This window comes from Nuphar pumila, chromosome 2 (assembly GCF_984573655.1).
Source record: "Nuphar pumila chromosome 2, dmNupPumi1.hap1.1, whole genome shotgun sequence".
Taxonomy (NCBI): domain Eukaryota; kingdom Viridiplantae; phylum Streptophyta; class Magnoliopsida; order Nymphaeales; family Nymphaeaceae; genus Nuphar; species Nuphar pumila.
The window spans coordinates 34662381-34685453 of NC_143250.1; the positions used below are offsets into that span (position 1 = coordinate 34662381).

General features: G+C 38.3%; 1 protein-coding gene across 1 annotated transcript in view; it reads left to right on the forward strand.

Annotated features, from left to right (window-relative positions):
* LOC149845223 (D-xylose-proton symporter-like 2) overlaps window positions 1-23073 on the forward strand; it is a 159814-nt gene that overhangs the window by 70461 nt on the left and 66280 nt on the right. The window contains exons 7-10 of the mRNA XM_089995619.1: window positions 18279-18380; window positions 18471-18839; window positions 18978-19025; window positions 19138-19200. Coding sequence (XP_089851745.1) covers window positions 18279-18380; window positions 18471-18839; window positions 18978-19025; window positions 19138-19200 — 582 coding nt within the window. The remainder of the gene's footprint in view (window positions 1-18278; window positions 18381-18470; window positions 18840-18977; window positions 19026-19137; window positions 19201-23073) is intronic.

The following is a 23073-nucleotide window of genomic DNA, read 5'->3' on the forward strand; positions in this document are numbered from 1 at the left end:
ACAAAGAGCTACCACCTAGAACATAATGGTAGTTTGGGTCCCCCAACTCCGAGGACTGGGGACCAACGAGTCACTTTAGCTCGAAACAGTAAACATGTCCCCGGAGCTTTGTGTTAGAACTTCAGTTTCCTCCTGGGCTGATCTGCAAAAGAGGGAAAGGTGAGAAGAAAAAGGGAGAAAGAAGATAGACGCTGAGTCGATTTTACTGCACACAGGCTGCCGATATTCTTTTCCAATGTATTATCGTGGCCTGGCTTAATGTATTTAAGCATTATAGGTATTAGGTTACAATTGAATAAGTTACAAATTACATGCGTGCCCCAGTAAACACGTCAATAGGATTTCCCAGTTTGGGTCTGGGTCAGACCCAAACTGGATCCAGGCCCAAACTCTCAAACCAGCATACGACACTTAATACTCTCCCTCAAGTTGTGCATGGTCTTAAACCATGGACAACTTGTTCTTCAGGAACCAAAATTTGTTTTTCGTCAAACCCTTTGTAAACAAATCCGCCACTTGGTCTTCTGTAGAAATGAAATGAGGTTCAATCTCTTTGTCTTCATCCTTCTGTCGAATGAAATGTTGATCTATCTCAATGTGCTTTGTCTTACTGTGGAAAATAGGATTAAAGGATATGTTAATGACACTTTGATTGTCACACAATAAAATAGACTTGGAAATCTGTTCTTCCAATTCATTCAACAAATGTCTCGTCCAAGTAGCTTCAACAGTTGCAACAGCCATTGATCGATATTCAGCCTCAGTACTTGATCTAGCCACTGTTTTTTGTTTTCTACTGCTCCAGGATACTAGGTTCTCCCCGAGAAAGATGCAATATCCGGAAACCGACCTCCTTTCATCAGGATCTCCTGCCCAGTCTGCATCACTGTAGACCATGACATCATGCATGCTTCCTTTTTTCCAACTTTTCTGATACACCAACCCATCTCCAATAGTACCTTTTAAGTATCTCAACACCCTCTTGACTGCATCCATATGCCCTGTTCGTGGCTCATGCATGAACTGCGACACTTGATTGACAGAATAAACAATGTCAGGGCGAGTAAAGGTAAGATATTGAAGCATGCCAACTACACTTCGATATCTTGTATGATCCGGGTACAAATCTCCATCCTGTGAACTGAGCTTTTGATGTAAGACACTCGGTGTAGACAAAGGCTTGCAGTCTTGCATACCGAATTTCTTTAATAAATCTAGCGTGTATTTATGTTGTGTCAAGGTTAGGTAACCATCCTTCCTGTCTACCTCGACTCCAAGGAAATAGCGCAAATCTCCCAATTCTTTCATCTTAAACCTTTGACTTAATAGTCCTTTTATTTCTTCAATGTGATTCATGGAGTTCCCTGTAACTATAATATCACCAACGTATATCAACAACAAGGTTGTAAAAACCGTAAGTTTTGCCATTAATTTGTTTTTTTTATGGTTGGAAAAATGCAATCTGGACCTAAGATCCATATTTCGGATCTAGGACCCATAAATGGGTAATTATGCATAAATAATTACGTTATACTAAAATAATATTAATATTTGTAATAAAACGAGAAATATATATATATATATATATATATATATATATATATATATATATATATATATATATATATATATATATAGGGCGAACTCGAGGATCCACAGTTGGATCCATTTGGTTCCAACTTGCGGATCCATTTTTGATGGGAGTAAGGCGTGGACCCGATTCGGGGTCGGTTACCGGGTCCCGGGTTTGGATCCGGGTCGCCCCTGTGTAACGAGCAAATAAAGGGGGGGGGGGCAACCCGATAAGGGTTGCCCGATATTTCTGAAAAGGGGGGAAAGAAAGAAGGGGGGGGGGGGGTTAGGGCGCTGAAAGAAAACCCTAACCCCTATTGTGTGAGGGAAAAAGGGGAAAAAGGTGGGCCGCAGCCTCCGGCGAGAGGGTAACGGTCTCCGCCAGATTCGGAGGGTTTGCTCCTTCAAAAGGGCAGGCGGGTATCTCTTTCCCCTTACCTCTCTGTTTTACCCCAAACTTCTCACTCTCCCTCTCGTTTTCGTGCATGTTGCTGGAGCTCCATCACCGGCAACTTCCCAACCGCGGCAGGCATACGCGCCACCCTCGTCCAACGGCGTTCCTTCTTTCTCCTCCTCGTTGTTTCCTTTCAACCGGAGTTCAACAGTGGGGGGGTTCGACCTCAGCCGATCTCTCTCTCGTAAAGACTGTCTTCGATCACCGGAAATTTGTGAAACGAGGTACGGGTACCTCTTCTTGATTCGAATGAGGCATCGAGTGGAGATTAGATTTCCATGCAACCTTTGATGGAAATCCATGGAGAACAGTGGACCCACGATTTCCACTGTCACCCACTCGCACCTTATGTAATTTTTATGGTTTGTGAAAAAAAAGGGATATATAATGTCACTAATAAACAATTTTATGTGAATTCTTATGCTGTCGTTTTTGACAGCATACACAGGCCCAAACCGGACCTGTGTATATGCTGTTGAGCCCAGCCGACAGGGTTGGCTGGACTGGGCATGGCATTAAGAATTTTTTTTTCTATTTTCTTATTTTGGGACCGGCTGTTGGCTGGCTGGCAGCCAGCCGAGTGGCACTCGGCTGACTGCCAGCTGCTGGCCGAGCCGACAGGCCCAACCAAGTGATTGGCTGGGTAGGGTGCTGGTTTAGGCAGGACCGAGGCAGGCCCAGCCGACCCAGTCGGCAAGGTGCTGGCCTGTGACCCAAGTAAAAAAAAAAATATATCATACTGGACCCCAAACATTATCCATGATGCCTGTACTTGGACTGTTATGTTTCCTATTTATGCATTCATTTCTGATTTCGTTGAAGTATTAACAGCATCCTACCATCATACCCTGTTGTCAGATGTAAATATCTCCAGTAACTCTGAAAATTTCATTGAAGTATAAGGATATCATGCTGTTTTCCTTTATTAAAAATATATGTATATATATATATATATATAATGCTCCCAAGGGTTCTGAATTTGGGTTTTATCCATTAATAACTGGGTTTTGATCTGATATCAGACATACACAGGTACAACCACGGTGGCTGACCTGTGTATGTGCTGATAGGGCCAGCCGACAGGGTCGGCTGGACTGGTTTGACTAGCCGGCCAGTAGGCTGTCCGGTCCGGGGCTGACATACCCAACCAGCAACTCAAACATGTGCTGGATTATATGGTTTGACAGAAGGAAATATGAATTTTATACATGCAGAATTTTATTTTACTTACATTATTGTAGTTGTGCACTTTAAACGTATGGATGTTGTGCTGTCATGCATTGCCAGGTCATTGTTGTTGTGTATTTAATACAAGGATGCACACTTGATGGGAATACATACTTGCACGTGCACACACACACTCAAGGCAGTATGCATTGGCATGGATATATGTAGGATGCTGCATGATTTCACAGGGCAAAGATGCATATGAATTAAGCAATTTCATGCTTATGAACAATTTTGCTTTGAGGGCACATTTGGAACATGAGTCTTGCATGATAAATGATACAATGGTTGGTTTTGGTATGCGATGCATTGATGACCTAAATGAATCATCACCGGCCTGGAGAGCCGTGGGCTTGGTTGCTTTTCTTAAATATTTAATTGCATTGCTTAAATCACACTGGTTGGTATTGCACACTACTGCACTGTTTTGGTTGTCCTCACGGGCGGAAATCCCGTGATGGTTCTCGCAGGGGTGGATGCGAGCTTTTGCCCTTGCTTTTGCATGTTGGATTGCAAACTTCAAATAATGGCTTTTAATAACATATAATAATTAAAAACAATGTAATATACCTTCTGGGATCACCCATCTGGAGAATGAGGATCTTAGAGATCCTGTCTTGGGGAGACTGTGAGGATACAAAACTCCATGTGCTTAATTTGGTCCCCTAAACTCGATATTGAAGTCCCTTCTCTTGGCCACGGTTTTAGGGAGAATCCGCCACTTTACCTGGGAGTGGTGTGTTTTGACACAACTGTTGTTTTGGTACCAAGAAAGTGACACTTGTGGGCGTGAGGTGTCTCTTGTATCCCCGACATTAGAAGGTGCATGAGAAGAATTATCCCACGCATGACTTGGAGTTAGCGGCAGTAGTTTATGCGTTGAAGATTTGGCGCCACCACCTTTATGGGGAAACGTTTGAGGTCATGTCTGACCACAAGAGCCTCAAATATATCTTCACCCAGAGGGACTTGAATTAGAGGCAACATAGGTGGTTGAAATTCCTAAAGGATTACGACTTCTCCATCGCTTACCATCCGGGTAAGGCGAATGTGGTGGCTGATGCGCTTAGTAGAAAGACGTCAATCACAGCAGCTAGCTTAATTGGACGCAGTTGGAATCTGGTCGAGGAGTTCGTACGATGGCAACCTTTTTCTGATGACTCCGAGCGCATCCTTTGTGCCGGGATGCAGGCCCGACCAGAGATCATAGATCGAATTGAGGAACTCCAATCAGAAGATCTGGACTTTGGAAAGTTGTGCGAAAGTGCTCAGAAGCCAGAAGCGCAGTTTCGCCAGGAGGAGAGCGGAACCATTATGTTCGGGGACCGATGGTGGGTTCCAAAAGCGTTACGGGAAGAGCTGATGAGTGAAGCTCACAGGTCGAAGTATTCCGTTCACCCTGGTTCCACCAAGATGTTCAAAGATCTTCAGAGGACGTACTGGTGGAATGGGATGAAACGGGACATCGCGGAGTTCGTATCTCGGTGTCTTACTTGCCAGCAAGTGAAGATTGAACACCAGAGACCAGGTGGACTTTTGCAGCCTCTTGAGATTCCAGAATGGAAGTGGAATGATATCTCAATGGACTTCATCGTAGGGCTGCCTAAGACCCGACGACAACGAGATGCCATATGGGTGATTGTGGATCGGTTGACAAAGAGTGCTCATTTTCTTCCGATCAGGATTAGTCAAAGCTTGGAAAGCTTGGCCGATCTCTACGTAGAGGAGATTGTTAGGCTTCACGGAATGCCTCGTTCGATAGTGTCAGATCGGGATCCGAGGTTCACATCTCGATTTTGGCGCCAGCTTCAGAAAGCCCTTGGCACTACCTTGAAGTTTAGTACTGCTTTCCATCCACAGACAGACGGGCAGTCGGAACGAACGATTCAAACGCTCGAGGATATGCTGAGAGCGTGCACTTTGGATTGGGCAGGAGATTGGGACAAACATGTGAAGCTGGAAGAGTTTTCTTATAACAATAGCTTTCATGCTAGTATTGGCATGGCCCCGTATGAAGCACTGTATGGCCGACCGTGTAGATCACCGGTTTGTTGGGATGAGGTTGGAGTGAGAGCAGTAGAGTCTCCAGAAATCGTCCAGCACTATGCCGATCAGGTGCGTTTAATTCGACAAAGGTTGATTGCAGCTTAAAGTAGGCAAAAGAGTTATGCCGATCAACGGCGTAGAGAGCTCAATTTTGAGGTAGGCGATCACGTGTTTGTTCGAATCTCGCCTACGAAAAGTATCTTCCGGTTTGGGAAGAAAGGCAAGTTGAGTCCTAGGTATGTGGGACCCTTCGAAGTCCTTGGACGTGTCGGAGAGACTGCGTATCGAGTAGCCCTTCCTCCTCAGTTTTCGCAGATTCACGATGTTTTTCATGTCTCGATGTTGAGAAAGTACGTGCCTGACCCCTCACACGTAATTCACTATGAGGCGATCGAGGTACAACCTGACTTAACAACGGACGAGAAGCCGATAGAGATTGTGGAACGCCAGGAAAGGGTACTACGCAGTAGGACGATTCCATTTGTAAAGGTGCGTTGGCAGCATCATGGGCTAGATGAATGCACTTGGGAGCCTGAGGCAGACATGCGTCATCATTACCCTCTTTTATTTGGTACGTGCTAATTTCGCGGACGAAATTCTTTTAAGGGGGTAGGGATGTAAAACCCGAGATTTCTTATTTGAAAATATTTCAAATTTTTCAATTTGGGCCTAGATCCACATTACGGATCCAGGACCCATAAAGGGGGGTAATTAGGATTGATTATTTGAAATCTTGATTTAAAGGGTAATAATAGATAAATGATTTTTTTTTTTCTAATTTAAAATTTTAATTTAATTCGAGGATCCACAGTGGATCCATTTGGATCCACTTGTGGACCCATTTTGTTTTGGGGCCGGGTTGCGGGTCCCGGGTTCGGACCCGAGCCCCACCCCAACTAACAGCCTTTTTTTTTAAAACAGAAAGGGCAACCCGATAAGGGTTGCCCGATAAACCCTAGCAGGAAAGGAGAGGGGGGAAGGGGGTGTTACGCAAGGCGTAACCGACCTCCCCCTCCCATCTCGGCGAGGAAGGAGGGGGCCTGGGGTCGATAAAAGGGGGGTGAAGAGAGGGTTATGCCCTCTTCACTCGGGCTCTCTCTTCCCCATCTTTCCCCATCTCTCTCGCTGCTCGGTGCGCACACGCCGGAGGAAAGGAGGTCGCCGGAAAGCTGCGACAGCCATCAAATGCCCTCCAGCGAGCTCCCTGTCACGGCAACAACAAGGGGCAACCCCAGCCGACCGTGTCTTCGCGTCCCCAGCATCCGATAGCCGGAATACCCTTCAAAAAGGTACGGGTACCTCTTTTTGATTCAAATGGGGCATCGGTGGAGGTTTGATTTTCATGCAGCAGTCGATGGAAATCTCATGGAGAATAGTTTCCACTGTTACTCCCTTGCACCTTCTGTGCTCTGGTTGTATTGAAGAAAAAAAGACAGATTTAAAAAGCTTTTCCTGCATGGTTTGGGGCCCAGGTATGCAGTCGGCTGGGTATCTTTTTACACAAAAAAAAGAAGAAATTTCAGTTGTGCAAAAATTAGTTATGCTTTTGGTTGCTGACAGCATACACAGGCCCACACTGGGCCTGTGTATATGCTGTTAAGCCCAGCCAACAAGGTCGGCTGGGCTGGGCAGGTGTGTGTTCTCAACAAATGAAACAGAGCTTTATGCAGTATAAAAACCCAGTTTTGGTGGGGTAGCTTCTGCTGTCCTTTTGACAGCATACACAGGTCCATACTGGACCTGTGTGCGTGCTTTTGGGACCCTTCCGACAGGGTCGGCTGGGTTGGGCTGGGTGTTTTCATCTTTACAAAAAAAAAAAGATGCTTAAGCTGTTGGATTAAGATATGGACAGTAAGAGAAGGATGAGATTGAAGTTACAAGCCTTCTGGGCTGATTTGTTTTTCTACACATCATGTTTAATCATGCTTTTTTTTTTAGCAATAACAAGTCTCAATTTGTATTTTTTTGATACATGAATATATCACTATGATGCATGTACGTATCTGTGATACATACAGTGTATGTTTCTCTTTCAACCTAAATCAAGTCAACTCTCTTTGTGACCTATCCTAATCTTCCATTATGAATATAAATATTTTCTTAGCTTCTGATCCATCTTTGTTGACCCATTTTGTGTTTTCATATATCGATATGAAATTTTATGAAATTAGCATCAGATTTATCAAGCTGATAGGCATTCTTATTTTAATGTTAATGGTTAGAATAAGTTGATATTGTTTAATGAAATTAGCATCAGATTTATCAAGCTGATAGGCATTCTTATTTTAATGTTAATGGTTAGAATAAGTTGATATTGTTTAATGAAATTAGCATCAGATTTATCAAGCTGATAGGCATTCTTATTTTAATGTTAATGGTTAAACTAAGTTGATATTGTTTAATGAAATTAGCATCAGATTTATCAAGCTGATAGGCATTCTTATTTTAATGTTAATGGTTAGAATAAATTGATATTGTTTAATGAAATTAGCATCAGATTTATCAAGCTGATAGGCATTCTTATTTTAATGTTAATGGTTAGAATAAATTGATATTGTTTAATGAAGTTTTGCATCAGCATTATCATGTTGATAGATATCTTTTAAATGAACTGGAATGGTCAGAATAACGTTGATATTATTTAATAAAGTCTTGCATCAAAATTATCATGTTAATAGGCATCTTTTATTTGAACTTGAATGGTTAGAATGAGATGATAATTCGTCCATAGTTTAATTCTGATATGTCTTAGAAATTAAATATGGTATTGAAATTGTGATCCCTGTATTAGTGTCCCGATGATCAAAATGAATCATCGAGGGTTTGGTAAACCCGAGCTGTGGGAATATTTTCCCTTACTCTTTTCAATGCATTTCAAAGATCATGCCTCATAAATATTTCAGCTTTATTGCACTGTTTTATATGTTTCCACAGGCCGGAGTCCTGTGATGGCTCTTGCGAGGTAGATGCGAGCTTTTGTCTTTCTTTTTGCATATGATGTTGCAAAACTTAAGAAATTAAATCTTAATAAAAAGTAATAATAAAGCACAGTGTAATAAACCTTCTGGGATCACTCATCTGGAGAGTGGGGATCTTAGAAATCCGGTCTTGGGGAGACTGTGAGGATACAAAACTCCGTGTGCTAATTTTGGTCCCCTGAACCCGATATTGAGGTTCCTTCTCCTGACCACGGTTTTAGGGAGAGTCCGCCACTTTACCCGGGAGTGGTGTGTTTGACACAGCTGTTGTTTTTGGTACCAAGGAAGTGGCACTTGTGGGCGTGGGGTGTCCCTTGTGTCCCCGACATTAGATGTGGAGGTCTAATGTTCCGAAGGTGATTCGGTCGAGGGCTAAGTTGAAACCCAGTAATAAAATACAAATTGTGTGCTAAGCTACCCTGGGAACCTAACTTAACCTCGGGGTTTGTACCCGTTTGGTGTATCCGCGGGCAACGGTAATTAAAAAGAGAAACTTAAAGTTGTATGCATTTAATAGGGCATGCATAAGGAAACAAAGGACTTAATGGAAGATAATAAAATGATTCATGCATTGCACAAAAGACATGCATTTTTTCTGTTATGCATTAGATCATGCATACTTTAATGGTTTCCTTCCTCAATACATGAGGGTAAGTGTTGAATGTTTAATTCTTGTTGCATGCTGAAATTTTAGTAGATGCTACTACTTTACTGTCTGTGCATGCTTAGCAATTATGATTGTTGCATGAATAAATTCTCAATTGCTATAAACGGTCTTGTATGTATTTCCATTAATTGTTGTATGATATCTCATCTTCCCTCTTTATCTCACTTGTTTCATTAAGAAGTAGCTGTGCTCAGGATTTCGATTCTGACACCCTACTTCGTTGGTTTTTCGCAGGAACAAGTGATCAGTGAAGTCGACAGCTACTGCGAGGGCGCGAGAGTCACAACGAGTTTTGACAGTCTTCTTTGTGGACAGAGTGACTCTTTATTTTGGTTTTTCAGTCTAGTGTTCTTGTTATTTGCTTATTGTCATCAGTAGTTACTTGAGTCAGACACTTTATTTTTGAGATTAGTTTTTAATTCATGAATAAAGGTAAGGGTTAGTTTATGGATGTCAATTGCAAGTTCTTTTGTGGTTTGTGGCTATCCAGTTGGAATTGGAACTGTGAGGACCCCGGGTCTCTGGGAAGTTTTCCGCACTGTTTTAGAAAAAAAAAATCCGCATTTTCAAAGGGGATGAGTTGGGGTCGTTACAGTTTAATGGATGCAGAAGTTCCTAGTCTTCATGGAAATATATGTAAAATTGTGGCTTCTGTGATATTTCATTCAAGTGGGCAATGTGGCTTGTTCCATCATTTTTTTGGGGGGATAACCCGCTCTTTTACACGTTTTAGAAGTCTTATTTATTTTATTTCTAGCATAGATTACTTGTTCCAGTTTGTATTGCTTTGAAGCAGTCTCTAACCTCTGTCTTTGTGCATTGCCTGTCTTAGTTCTCATGCATCAGAATTTTTGTATTGGTTACAAATGCAATTGGTTTGATTGGCCCTTTGTAAACTTTTTGCCCTGCTCGCCATATTTGTGTTTGTGATTTGTTATTGCTAGTTCAACTGCAAAATGCTTTTTTGCCATTGTCCAGTTTACATTACATTGTTTGTCATGAATCATCGAATTCTAGTAGTAGTGGGAATTGGTTGTTATGAGCAAATATCTACCATCTCATTTTCAGTCGTTAACAAATCTGGGATAAGCAGTCCTCTAAAGTCTATTTCTATTTTTGTGGAATTAGTTTTGTTGAATCATGACTGTTCTCATCTTTTTCTTTCTTACATCATGAGTGTAACGACCCCAACTGGCCCTCGAAAATAGTTGACTTTTTTTTAAAACAATTGCGGAAAACCTCTCAAGGACCCGGGGTACATCACAAATTTAATATAACCAAGCCACAAGCCATTCCATTCATTGAATCAATTTTGATGTAATAAATCCAACTTTATTAATTAATCAATAAGTCGAAAAGTCTAAGAATATCAAAATCGACTATATCAAAATCAAGCAATCTGGTCAGAACCCAAACACTATAACAAGTCTTGTATCCTTCGGCTAGCCAGTCCAAGACATCACTGAGCATCTGTGTCTGTAAAACATGTTTAAGAAAATAGGTAAGAATCAAAGTCTTTGTACAAATTCCTCTACAAATCCAAACAGTAAGGAAATAACATAAATTAATTCACTCATAAATTTTCAGAGAAAATCACAAACAATAACTTACCACAATTATCTTATCATTCAGGCATTCAACCAAATATCATGCAGAATCAAATATGCAGAGATGCATAGACTAATGCTGAACAGTAAAATATGCATGATTCAATGCACATGCATGAATAACTTATTATTAAGTTATTTATCAGAGTTTCTTTTGCATGTATGTCCCTATTAAATACACACAAATTTAATTTCCACTTTCCCTTAAACCCATAAATACTCAAAATATGCACAAATTCTCGAAGTTCAAGTTAGGTTCTCAGTCATAGCTTAACACACAATTTGTATTTTATTTACTGGATTCCACACTTGTTCTTCGACCGATATTAGGAATCCTCAACTAATGCCGGGACATCAATGAAAATCCTTAACCATTGACGCCACTTTCTTGGTATATCAATAACTACAGCTGCGTCGACACTACCACCCCGAAGCAAAGTGGTTGAAAGCTACCTAAAACCGTGGTCAGGAAGTGAACCACACATCAGGTTCTAGGGACATAATTGTACAAAAAGTTTTAGTATCCTCATGGTTCCTCGTAACCGCCATCCAAGATTCTCACACTGTAGAAGAGACATCAAGGAAGAGATTAATTACATTGTTTGGTCTCTTTTACCATTTCAAATCAATTTCAAGTTTTTTACGCAAGAACGGTTTTGCAAATCTACATGAAAAAACAATTTCGGGTCGTAACCCTTACAATTTAATAATCTAATTAAATTTAGAAAACCAATAGTTTTCGTAAGTCATTTTGCAAATGCATAAATAAATCAATAACATTGGAGCAACACATGCTCCTGGCCTATACGGCCTGCAGTGGTTCACACATAACCACTAATATATCTCAAAAGTTATTTATGCCAATTGCAAAATGTCAGTGAACATGAAACACACATAGTTTCCAACACATTCAAAATACAAAAAAATGCATATTTATCAAAGTACATACATATGCAAATGGAAGCTTACAAACCTCACCATTCATGATCAATTTCATGCATATAATCATCCAAACATGCATATGATCACAATCATGCAAACATCTAATTATTTTCAGATTCCTGCGTATGATATGCACAATTGCAAACTAATCGGTTTAGGATAAGATTCATGTACCAAATCAAAAAGTACATATTCCCATCAGATTTATGTACATGACCATCTTCATGTACGTAAATCGACTATGCAAAATTTTTTCAAGTATCGATGAGATTTATGTACATGCTCAATTCATGCGCACAAATTGGCAAAATAGAAAATATCAATGTGCTAGTCAGGTTCATGTACATGATCAAATCCATGTATATGTATTGGCCCATCAAAAAACTATCCATAGCTGGTCCGATTCATGTACAGAATCATGTACATGTATCGAATAGTCACAAATATCATCATCTGGGCTGAACAAGTTCATGTACATGGATCGGCTAGACATGCATTAATAGCAGCTGGTCTGATTCATGTACATGATCAGATTCATGTACATGGGTCGGCCAGACATCAATTATCATATTCATAGCTGGGCTGATCCATGTACATGATCAGAATCATATACATAGGTCGGCCAGCCATAAATAATCATTTCAATAGTTGGCTGATCCATGTAAATGATCAGAATCATGTACATGGGTCGACCAGTCATATATTAAATTCAGCTGGGCAAAAAAAAAAAAAAAGTAAACAGTTGGCTAGATATGAATTAAATTCAACTGGGCTGATTCATGTACACTGATCGGCCAACATAAATACTCATATCAGCAATTGGCCTGATATCAAATTCATGTACATGGATCGACCTGCAAAAATAACCATCTCAACATGCTGGTCTGGTCCATGTACATGATCAGATTCATGTACATGGGTTGGCTAGACCTGCGTGAACCTGTTAACAACTGTTGAAAAAAATATAACAATGATATTCAACTGTAAACACTATACAACTCAATCCAATAATAATCAACAGACTGAAATGCACATATACATATTTGTTTCTGCAAAATCATGTAATCTACAGGGCTGGGCTGCATATGCATATTTCAGAAACATGAGCAAGAAATCGGTAGCTTCAGAAACACATATGTGTGAGTATGAAATCGACACATCTACTTTACAAGCATGTTTTCAGATGCATACACAATAAAATCGACAAAAAATCTGAAACACATGTATATTTTCAGATGCATGCTCAAGAAAGTCGACAAATCTGAGAATATATATACATATATATTTTTAATATACATGAACGTGAGAATTCGATAAATCCGGATATATATATATATACATATATATATTCAGTATGCATGAATAAGAAAAAATGATGAAACTGATCTACATGCATATTCTTATAAGCATGAACAAGAAGATAGACATATCTCAATCACACATATTTTTTTGATGCATGAGCAAGAAGATAGACAGATCTGAATCACACATAATTTTTTTGATGCATGAGCAGGGAAATCGACCAAACTGAAATATACAACAACAACAACAACTACGCCTTCATCCCAAAACAGTTGGGGTCGGCGATATGAACCAAAAAAGAAAATCATTCTGGGTCTTCCACATGAATCCTTCTCCTCCAATCATTTCTATCCAATGCCATGTCCTCGGTGAGGTTCAAAGCATTCATATCCTTTCCTATCACCTCCATCCATGTCTTCCTAGGCCTACCCCGACCTCTTTTAACTAATATATTTTCCCATTTCTCCATCCTTCTAACTGGAGCATCATTAGGCCTTCGCCGAATATGTTCAAACCACCGTAAACTGAAATATATACATATATATAAATTTCAGATGCATGAACATGGCAAATCTACAACCTTGAAATATATATACATATATATATTTAGATTGCATGATTAAGAGAAATCGATAATCATGAAATATATATACATATTTGAAATCAGATTTTCCTTTTTCTCTCTAAACTCATGCTCAAATCAGTTTATACGTGTAACGCCCCGAAATCTTAACCCAAATTCAGAGGGTTTTTTTTTTTGAAACAACGAAAACAAATAATACTATAAGGTTAAGTATTCCGGAACATTACAGTGGGAAGCAAAACCAAAACAATTATTTCATTTCATTATCAATGAATAATAACATCAAAGTTTCTCAAACTATCCCTGAAACAGTAAATCCAAAATCTCGATCTGATGCCTCATCCCGCAACCACTCATAAGCTCTACTCTTCACCTGAAAAATGATATATTTATAGAAATTAGGCTCCAACTGTCTAAGTAGGTATTATTGTAATTTTTCTTGCAGGTACATCATGTTTCAAGTATGTGATGTGGGTGTCGTGTATGATTTTCAGCATATACAGAAACAAGAAAAGAAAACTACACAACAACCGTAACATGTATAAAATTTAGCCGACAATTTATAACATTTAAGGAATTTTCCATGCAACAATTATAAGTGCTAGGCATACAAAAACATTAAAGCAGAAGCAAGTAACAAACCTTTAGCAGGCATTAGGAAGTAAACATCATACTCTCATCATCATGTAATGATTGAGAGAACAATTAGAATATGCATGACTTATGTGTAATACAAGAATCGTCTTATTATCTTTCAATAAGTTCCCTTTTTCGTATGCATGTCATATTAAATGCACACAACTTTAAGTTCTTTTTAATTATCATTGCCTGCGGATACATCAAACGGGTACAGTTCTCGAGGTCAAGTTAGGTTTCCAGGGTAGCTTAGCACACAAGTTGTAATGTATTTACTGTGTTCCAAACTTAGCCCTCGACCGATATCAGGAAACAACACCATGCATCGGAACATTAGACCTCCACATCTAATGTCGGGGACACCAGAGACACCTCACGCCAACAAGTGCCACTTCCTTGGTATACCAAAACAACAGTTGTGTCGAACACACCACCCCCAAGCAAAGTGACGGACTCTCCTTAAAACCGTTGCCAGGAGAAAAAACCTCAATATCGGGTTCAGGAGACAAAAATAAAGCCCATAGAGTTTTTGTATTCTCAGTATCTCTCCAAGACCGGAACTCTAAGATCTCCATTATCTATATGGGAGATCCCAGAACGTATATTACATTCTTTTTTTTTATTATTAATTCATTTTTTTTACATTTGCAAATCAACATGCAAAATTAATAACATAAGCTTGCACATCAGCATGCAACCATAAACTCGCAAATCAACATGCGCAGCTCTTCACGGTCTACCATCCGTGGTAATAAGAGAACAGTGTAATACGGCAATAATATCAATTTCATAAATTTGCAAATCAACATGCAAACATAAGCTTGCAAAACAGCATGACAAGCTCTTCATGGGACCGCAACCCGTAGCAACCCATAAAACAATGCAATATAGTACAATAAAAATAAATGTGATTTTTGCGATGCATTTAAAAAATTAAAGAAAGAGCAAACCAAAGCTCAAGGCTCTCCAGGCCTGTGATGATTCATTTAGACTATCGCTGCATCATACGCAAAAATCCTAACAATATGCAATTTATGCAATGATACCAACATGATTCCAAATACGCATTCATTCATACCAATTTAACAATGTGCATGAGCTACCACGGTCATATGCATGTGTTCACCATCCATGTGAATTTGTTTTTCGTGAAATCACTTAACACACATGCATTCATTCATGATTCATAAGTACAAGAGAACATTTATGCATGATTGTACATGCCAAACACACATCGATTTCATGTATGCACATGTACTTGAAACCAATTCATAAATGCACAATAACTAAACATGTCCTATAAATGTAGGCACATGAAACTTTTCATTCATAACATATGTTAACATCCACACACATGAACATAACCCGGATATAAAAATTGAAATTTCAGGACTGCACACATTCATATCATGTATGCACCCGTACCAAAGCAATAACATATTAACAAAAATCAAATATTTCTCATGTTATAAATTTTACAGCACAAACACCGATGCCCCGGTACCTTTAAACCAGTCGGCCAAAAGCATTAAATTTACATTGACTTTATTAACTCAGGGTACAAATGGTGAACCCCTGATTCCCAGACTTAGTAATTCAAGTGGCAACCGCAACCGACCTACAGGTTCGGTTATTAGTTCACTTCTAGGAAATATACATTTTCAAGTCAATCATATAAAGGACCTTGTAAAGTTTCATAGATAATAACTTATAGTACTCTATGCCCTCCCTGAATTCATGAATTCCCTATACAGTCCATTTGCTATTATTTTTATGGGGGCTATCATCAACCACTAAACTTTCCAAGGGTATAGTTCATCTTTTCTATCTTTTTTTTTTTGTTTGGGAAGTACCCAAGAGCTGAACATAGGATTTTACTCAGGGTTCCTGTAATGACAAAAATCTGTAATAAGGCGTACTCAGTAATAGATAACTCTTGCATGTTCAGATGTAGATAAGATCCAAGATTGGGGACTCATCACTGTATACACTCATACATTTTCTTAAATATGCAACATATAGCACATGAAAGTACCCAGACTGGTCTACATAATTGCATCGGTTTTCTTCAAATGCGCCCGCCAATACACGCATAAGTAAGCAGATCAATTCAACGAATCTGACAGGAACTTCTAAAATGTGCATGAAATTACTTTTCACATATCCAACAACAAGTATAGGAAATAGGGAACAAAAACCACAGGTGCGTGAATAAACACACATAGGCAAGGGCATTTATACATGCAGACATGAAGGCCAAAACATGATAATAGTAGCAGGATATGCTACTGATCCTCACACTGCAAGGGGCTGAGAAACAGAAAGTTAATGCGACCTGTAGTTATAAGTGGAAATCAAGAGCTCAAGCCCGAGATCTACAAGGCGACGAAGGTTGGTTCATAAAAGTAAATTAAGGGTCAGTCCTAGCAGGAATTAACAAAAAAGAAACGAAGACGGATAGTACAACCGAGGATCAAGACCCCAACCCAAGCTCGATAATTTCCCACCACAGTCCATTCTGCCTCATTTCAACGAGTTACACATACGCGAGTCAGGACTCGTTTAAGGGGGTTTAACATATATTCCCAAATAGGAACCCTCTGAACGAGTGACTTGTTCATTATTATACTCGTTGAACCTAGATTAACAGGTTTCAGAACCTAAATTTCAACACACAGACTGACACAGGCTGCATTAGAATATATATGCACCTATCGTTATTCACTTAACATCATGGACAAAAAGGAAATGACATACAAAACGAAACACACCGGGGTAAAATGAATGAAACCACTATCCGGTCCCAACTCAGAATGAGGTTTGGGTAAACACACAGGGTAAAAATGACATACTTTCCTCAAATTGGGTTTCGTAGCAGCCGAAATCCTTAAATCTGCCGATTTGGGGTTTACGGCAACCATTAAAACCTTTCCCATGATTTGGGGATTTACAACACCCTTAAATCCCTGTTCACTATACCCGCACTCCATGCTTGACCCACAATACCCAAAAGAAAAAAAAAACAGGAAAACCTACCTGTTTCGGCGACGAGGAGGTGGCTGTCGCGGTCGGGAAGATCGTCGGCGTCGGTTGCTCCTGCTGGTGCGCGCAAAAACGAGAGGGAGATGAGAGTAGAGGTGGGGAAGAGAGAGAGAGCTAGAGTGGGAGGAAGAGCGAGAAGGTGGGAGAGAAGGGGTTCGGGGTTCCCTTTTGTAGAGGGGTTCCCGAAAAGGGAGGAGTCTCCTCCCGGCGGCTGTGCATACCCCTCTTCCGATTTCGCACAACGTTAGGGTTTTGAACCCTAACGCCTCCCCCATCTTTCCATTATCGGGTTCAGCCCTGTAGTTGCTGAACCCTTTAACATATCGTTTTGTTTTTTTTTACGTATGCGGGGCGGTGCTTGGGTCCGGGTGCAAGACCCGGGATCCAACCATGAGTTGGATCCGAGACTCACCTGTGATGCGGATCCACAACTTGCCCGATATATGGATCCGCACGTTGGATCCAGATGGATCCAAATGTGGATCCATTTATTAACTTGGGTATATATATATAAGTATTTAGTATTTACATATTATATTGTTATGTTTATTATTTTTTTATGATATTGTACGTATATATATGGTCCCTTTATGGATCCTGGATCTGAAACTTTTCTCTTTATTACACGATTAAAACTATGGATCCAAATGATATAATTTGGATCCAAACCTTCAGTAGATGAATATGGCTCCAAAATAAACTATTTTGGATCATAAATAAAGTTTTCTCCTTTAAGATCTGATTATAAATTCACAGATCCACATAATAAGTTTTGGATCCAAAATCAAATCTAACCATGATATCAAGGATTCGAACCAAAAAATTAAAATCTACTATTAGGTATTTATCTGGATCCAATTATCGAAGATCCAAATAGTATTTTAAGGATAATGAACTCAAATGATAATGAACTCAATTAGCTCTTGTCAGTGGGCTCTAGGCCATGCCCAAACCTCGCTGACTTCACCTCTTAAATACATAGTTTCCACGATTTTATCAATTAAAAATAAATATATAATTTAAAATTTATATTTTATACTTTAAAATGCTGGAAGAATTAAGAGATATTACAATGAGTGCTCTGGCCCTGTTAATTTGTTCACTGGAATACCCATCTACTTGTACAAAGATAGCATTTTGAGATGGTTATGGTTATCTTTACCCATTTTTCCTTTGATATACATGTATGGCATATTTATTTTGTGTTTTCTTGTCTTTGCAGACTATGCATGCAGCTCCTATGTACATTGCAGAGACTTCCCCAATGCAAATACGCGGATTACTTATTTCTCTTAAAGAATGTTTTATAGTTCTTGGAATGCTTGTAAGTGTTTCAAGTATTTAGCTGTCATCAAGTTATTCCTCAATTTTTAAGTAATAAGATCTCTTAATAAAGATTCTTTGCACTGTGCAGTTAGGCTATACTATTGGTAGTGTTGAAGTAGATTTGGTTGGAGGGTGGCGCTATATGTATGCTACAAGTATTCCACTATCCATTATCATGGTCTTTGGAATATGGTGGTTGCCACCATCACCACGTTGGTTGCTTCTTTGTGCCATGCAAAAGAAAGACAAAACAGAGGAGTTTAAAGATAGAGCGATTTGTGCTTTTTGCAAACTAAGAGGTCAACCTATTAGCAGTACAGCTTCAGAACGTATAAGTGAAATGTTGCTTGAGCTTTCTTTTATGGAAGAAGAGAAACAGGCTACATTCAGGGAAGTTTTCCAAGGAAAGTGCTTGAAGGCTCTTGTAATTGGCGGTGGTGTGGTCTTTTTTCAGCAGGTACTGTTACCTTATCTTTGCATCATAATAGTTCCACAATCATATATTTGCAAGTTTTGTGATTGGTGAGCAATATCTTTTATTCTCAAGACAAATGGAAAGCATTTAGTTGACACATATAACATGTTCAAATGGCAGGTCACAGGGCAACCAAGTGTATTGTATTATGCAGCAACAATACTGCAGGTAGTTTTATAGTTCTTAAAAAATTAGTTTATCTGTTTTCAGGGATAAGTCAAGTTCACAAATCATGTGATCTAGGACTTTATTTTATCATCTTTTCTGCTTTTGCTGACAGAGTGCAGGTTTTTCTGCTGCTTCTGAGTCTACTCGGGTCTCCATACTTCTTGGTTTCTTGAAGGTATGTATATTCTTATTTAATTGCTTAGTGTGGGATAAAAGCACTTGGTTTCACGTTGAGTGAATAATCCTCTCATGGGTGAATTATGTGTTTCAATACTCTTTGTTAACGTTTGATCATAATACCTTGATGCATGAATTGATATCTTTAGTCGATGATTTGCCTAAACATGCTTAAATGAATTTGAAGCTCGTTGGTATTTTAGGTTTCAGTTCTAATTAGTGTAATTGTTACTATAAAGTAAGATTTGAATGATGTTTAAGTTCCAAAGTTTTTCTTTAACTAGTGTTGCAGTTGCATTGCAAGGGCTAGAAATATATTCAACTGACATTATTAATGGCTTGTTAGCCTCTTATGGACTTGTAAATACAATCATTTCTCCTTTTCCACGTGGATGGTTATGGTGGCATTAAGAGGCTATCCAAAAGGGGCTATCTCCTAGCTTACGATGTCATGCCATACATGTTGAAGCCATATGCAAGTATGAGGGTAAAAGTGGCTCAATGCAGAGTTTAACTGTAACGACCCCAACTAATCCTCATAAAAATAGTAGAAATATATATATATATATATATATATATATATATATATATATATATATATATATATATAAGAAACAAACCCAAGGATCCGGGGTCTCACAAATTTAATATACCAAACACAAACAAACTGTGCATTGAATCAACGAAGAATAAATCAAACTTTATTAATCAATAAATAAATGTCAAATAATTGAAACAGTAAAATCGTTTATGACATAATAAGCGACTCTGCCAGGGAACCCCGAACTAGTTACACAAGGCTCACAGTCTCCCGTTAACAAGTCAACCCATCACTAAGCACTCGGATCTGTAATTTTTTTTTTTAAAACAAGAACCAAAGTCCTTTGTACGAATTCCTTTAAAAAATTAAACAGTAAGAAAATAATATAAACCAAATTCATGCATAAATTTCAGAGGAATATCACAATAACAATTTCCACAATTAACTTACCATTCGAGCATTTAAACAAACATCATGCAATAACAATTATTATGTAAAACAGAATAAGCATGAATGCATGAACTAATGCAGAATAGTAAAGATGCATGATTCAATGCCCATGTATGAATAACTTATTGAGTTATTTATCAGAGTTGCTTTTGCATGTATGTCTCTCTTAAATGCACACAAGTTTAGTTTTCACTTTTTCTTAAACCCGCGGATACTCAAAACGGACACAAATTTTTCGAAGTCCAAGTTAGGTTCCTAGTTGTAGCTTAACACACAATTTTTATTTTATTACTGGGTTCCACACTTATTCCTCGATCGATATAAAAAATCATTACCTTCTATCAAAACATTAGTAATCCTTACCTAATGCCGGGACATCAATGAAAATTCTCAATCATTGACGCCACTTTTTTGGTGTACCAAAACTACAACTGAGTCAACAACATAACCCTCCAACAAAGTGGCTGAAATCTTCCTAAAATCGTGGCCGGACGGTGAACCACCACATCGGGTTCAGGGGCATAATCGCACACAGAGTTTTAGTATCCTCACGGTTCCCCATGATCGCTATTCAAGACTTTTATACTGTGAAAGAGACATCATGGAAGTGATTAATTATATTGTTTGGTATCTTTTACTTTTTTAAACAATTTTAAGTTCTTTACACAAGAATCGTTTTGCAAATCTACATGCAAAATCAATTTCGGGCCCTGGCCCGCCACAATTTTAACAATGTAATTAAATTTTGGAAAACCAATAATTTTCAAAATTAAATTTTGCAATGCATAAATAAAATCAATAAGTAGAGCAACACGTGCTCCTGGCCTACACGGCCCACTGTGGTTCACATCTAACCACTCAAGCATCTCAAAAGTGATTTATGCATCTTTTGCAAAATTTTTGTGAACATGCAATACACACATTGTTTCGAAACATGTTCACAATGCACATAACGCCAAACGCATACACATGCGAACAAATGCTTGTAACGCATATTATCATGATCAATTTCATGCATAAACACCCAAACATGCACATAACCATATTTATGCGAACATCAGAATAAACTTTAGAATTCTATGTGTATAAGATACACATTTGCAGTATGTTGTTTGAATGCATAAACATGCACAATCAAATTACATCAGATATATCACCCTGCAGTCAACATGAATACGGGTCTGAGCATAGTAACATTGTTAGGAATCAATATCCAACATACTGCCAACCGTGGCCAATTTGATCATATTGTGCATGCCCAAATAGTGGCAAACCTGATCAGATTGCATATGGGAAGAAAATGGCAAATCTGATCCAGATTGCTCACACACGAAAAAGGCAAATTTGGTTCAGATTGCACACACTCAACGTGGTGCAGACCTGGTCCCAACATCAATATAACATATATCCAAGTTTGATGGCAGTCAACAAAATAACATGGAATCAAATCTGATAACAGTCTTCAAATACATATTTTGAAATCTGATTACAGTCGTCCAATAACATATTCAAATCTGATGACAGTCATTAATATGATACATAATCAGATCAATAACAGCCATCCAAAAATATACATAGTCAAATCTGATGACAATCATCAACATGACACATAATCAGATTTGATATTAGTCAACAAACTAGCATGTAATCGGATTCGATAATAGTCAACAAAATGACATAAAGTTAAATCTGATAACAGTACACGTGGTAACATAAAAAATCAGATTTGATAACAGTCATAAAAAATAACGTGTAGTCGAATCTGATGACAGTCATCAAAATACATAATCAGATTTGATAACAGTCCACAATAATAACCTTAAATCAAATCTGATAACAATCACACAATAACAAGAAATCAGATTTGATAACAGTCAATAAAATAACATGAAATCAAATCTGATGACAACCAATCAAATTAACATAATCAGATTTGATAAAGTCCAACAGAATAACATGGGCAAACCGGCAGACAATCATCAATAGTATCACAATCAGATTTGATAACTGCCGTTAAGATGACATATAATCAAATATGATAACAGCTAACAAAATAGCATAAAATCAGATTTGATAACAGTCATCCATAACACATAATCAACTCCGATAACAGTCAACAAATACAACGTATTGCTAAATTTGATGACAGCCATCAAATTATCATGTTGTTAAATCAGATAACGGTCATCAAATATAACATATAATCAAATTAACATATAGTCGAATCCATTGGAGTTAACATAAACAACCATATAGTTAAATCTGATCCAACAAAAATAACCTTAAGCAAATCGGCAGGTCTGATCAGCATCAGACTGTCCACACATAGCCATCGGCAGGTCTGATCAGGCTATTAAAACACAACATGATGTCAAATCTGATCGGGTTTGCGCATATGATGATCCAACAATGTATATCTATTTTCTTTTGAACATGAACAAAAAAAATCAGTATATGCCAAAATTGATAGGCCAAATATATATATATATATATATATATATATATATATATATATATATATATATATATATCATAAAAGAGCTATATAAAGAAATCAACATGTATGTCTTACAATTTGCATACCCAAAATCAATAAAAGTTGAACACATGCTTAAAAAGGAAAAACTGATGGCATGCTCATGTCAAACCTAAAAAATCGATATAGACATGAGTATTTCAGGATTTAACACACTAGGGAAATCAAAATCTCAAAAAAATACATGTATACATACATAATTTTGAATCAGATTTCTCTTTCCTATCTAAACTTGCACATGAACCAAATTTAAAACTATTTCTTCCCATAAGAACCTAGAGAGAAACCCGTACCTTGATTCAAAGTGTGAAGAAACTTAGAAAATCGATGGATGCTTTAGAAAA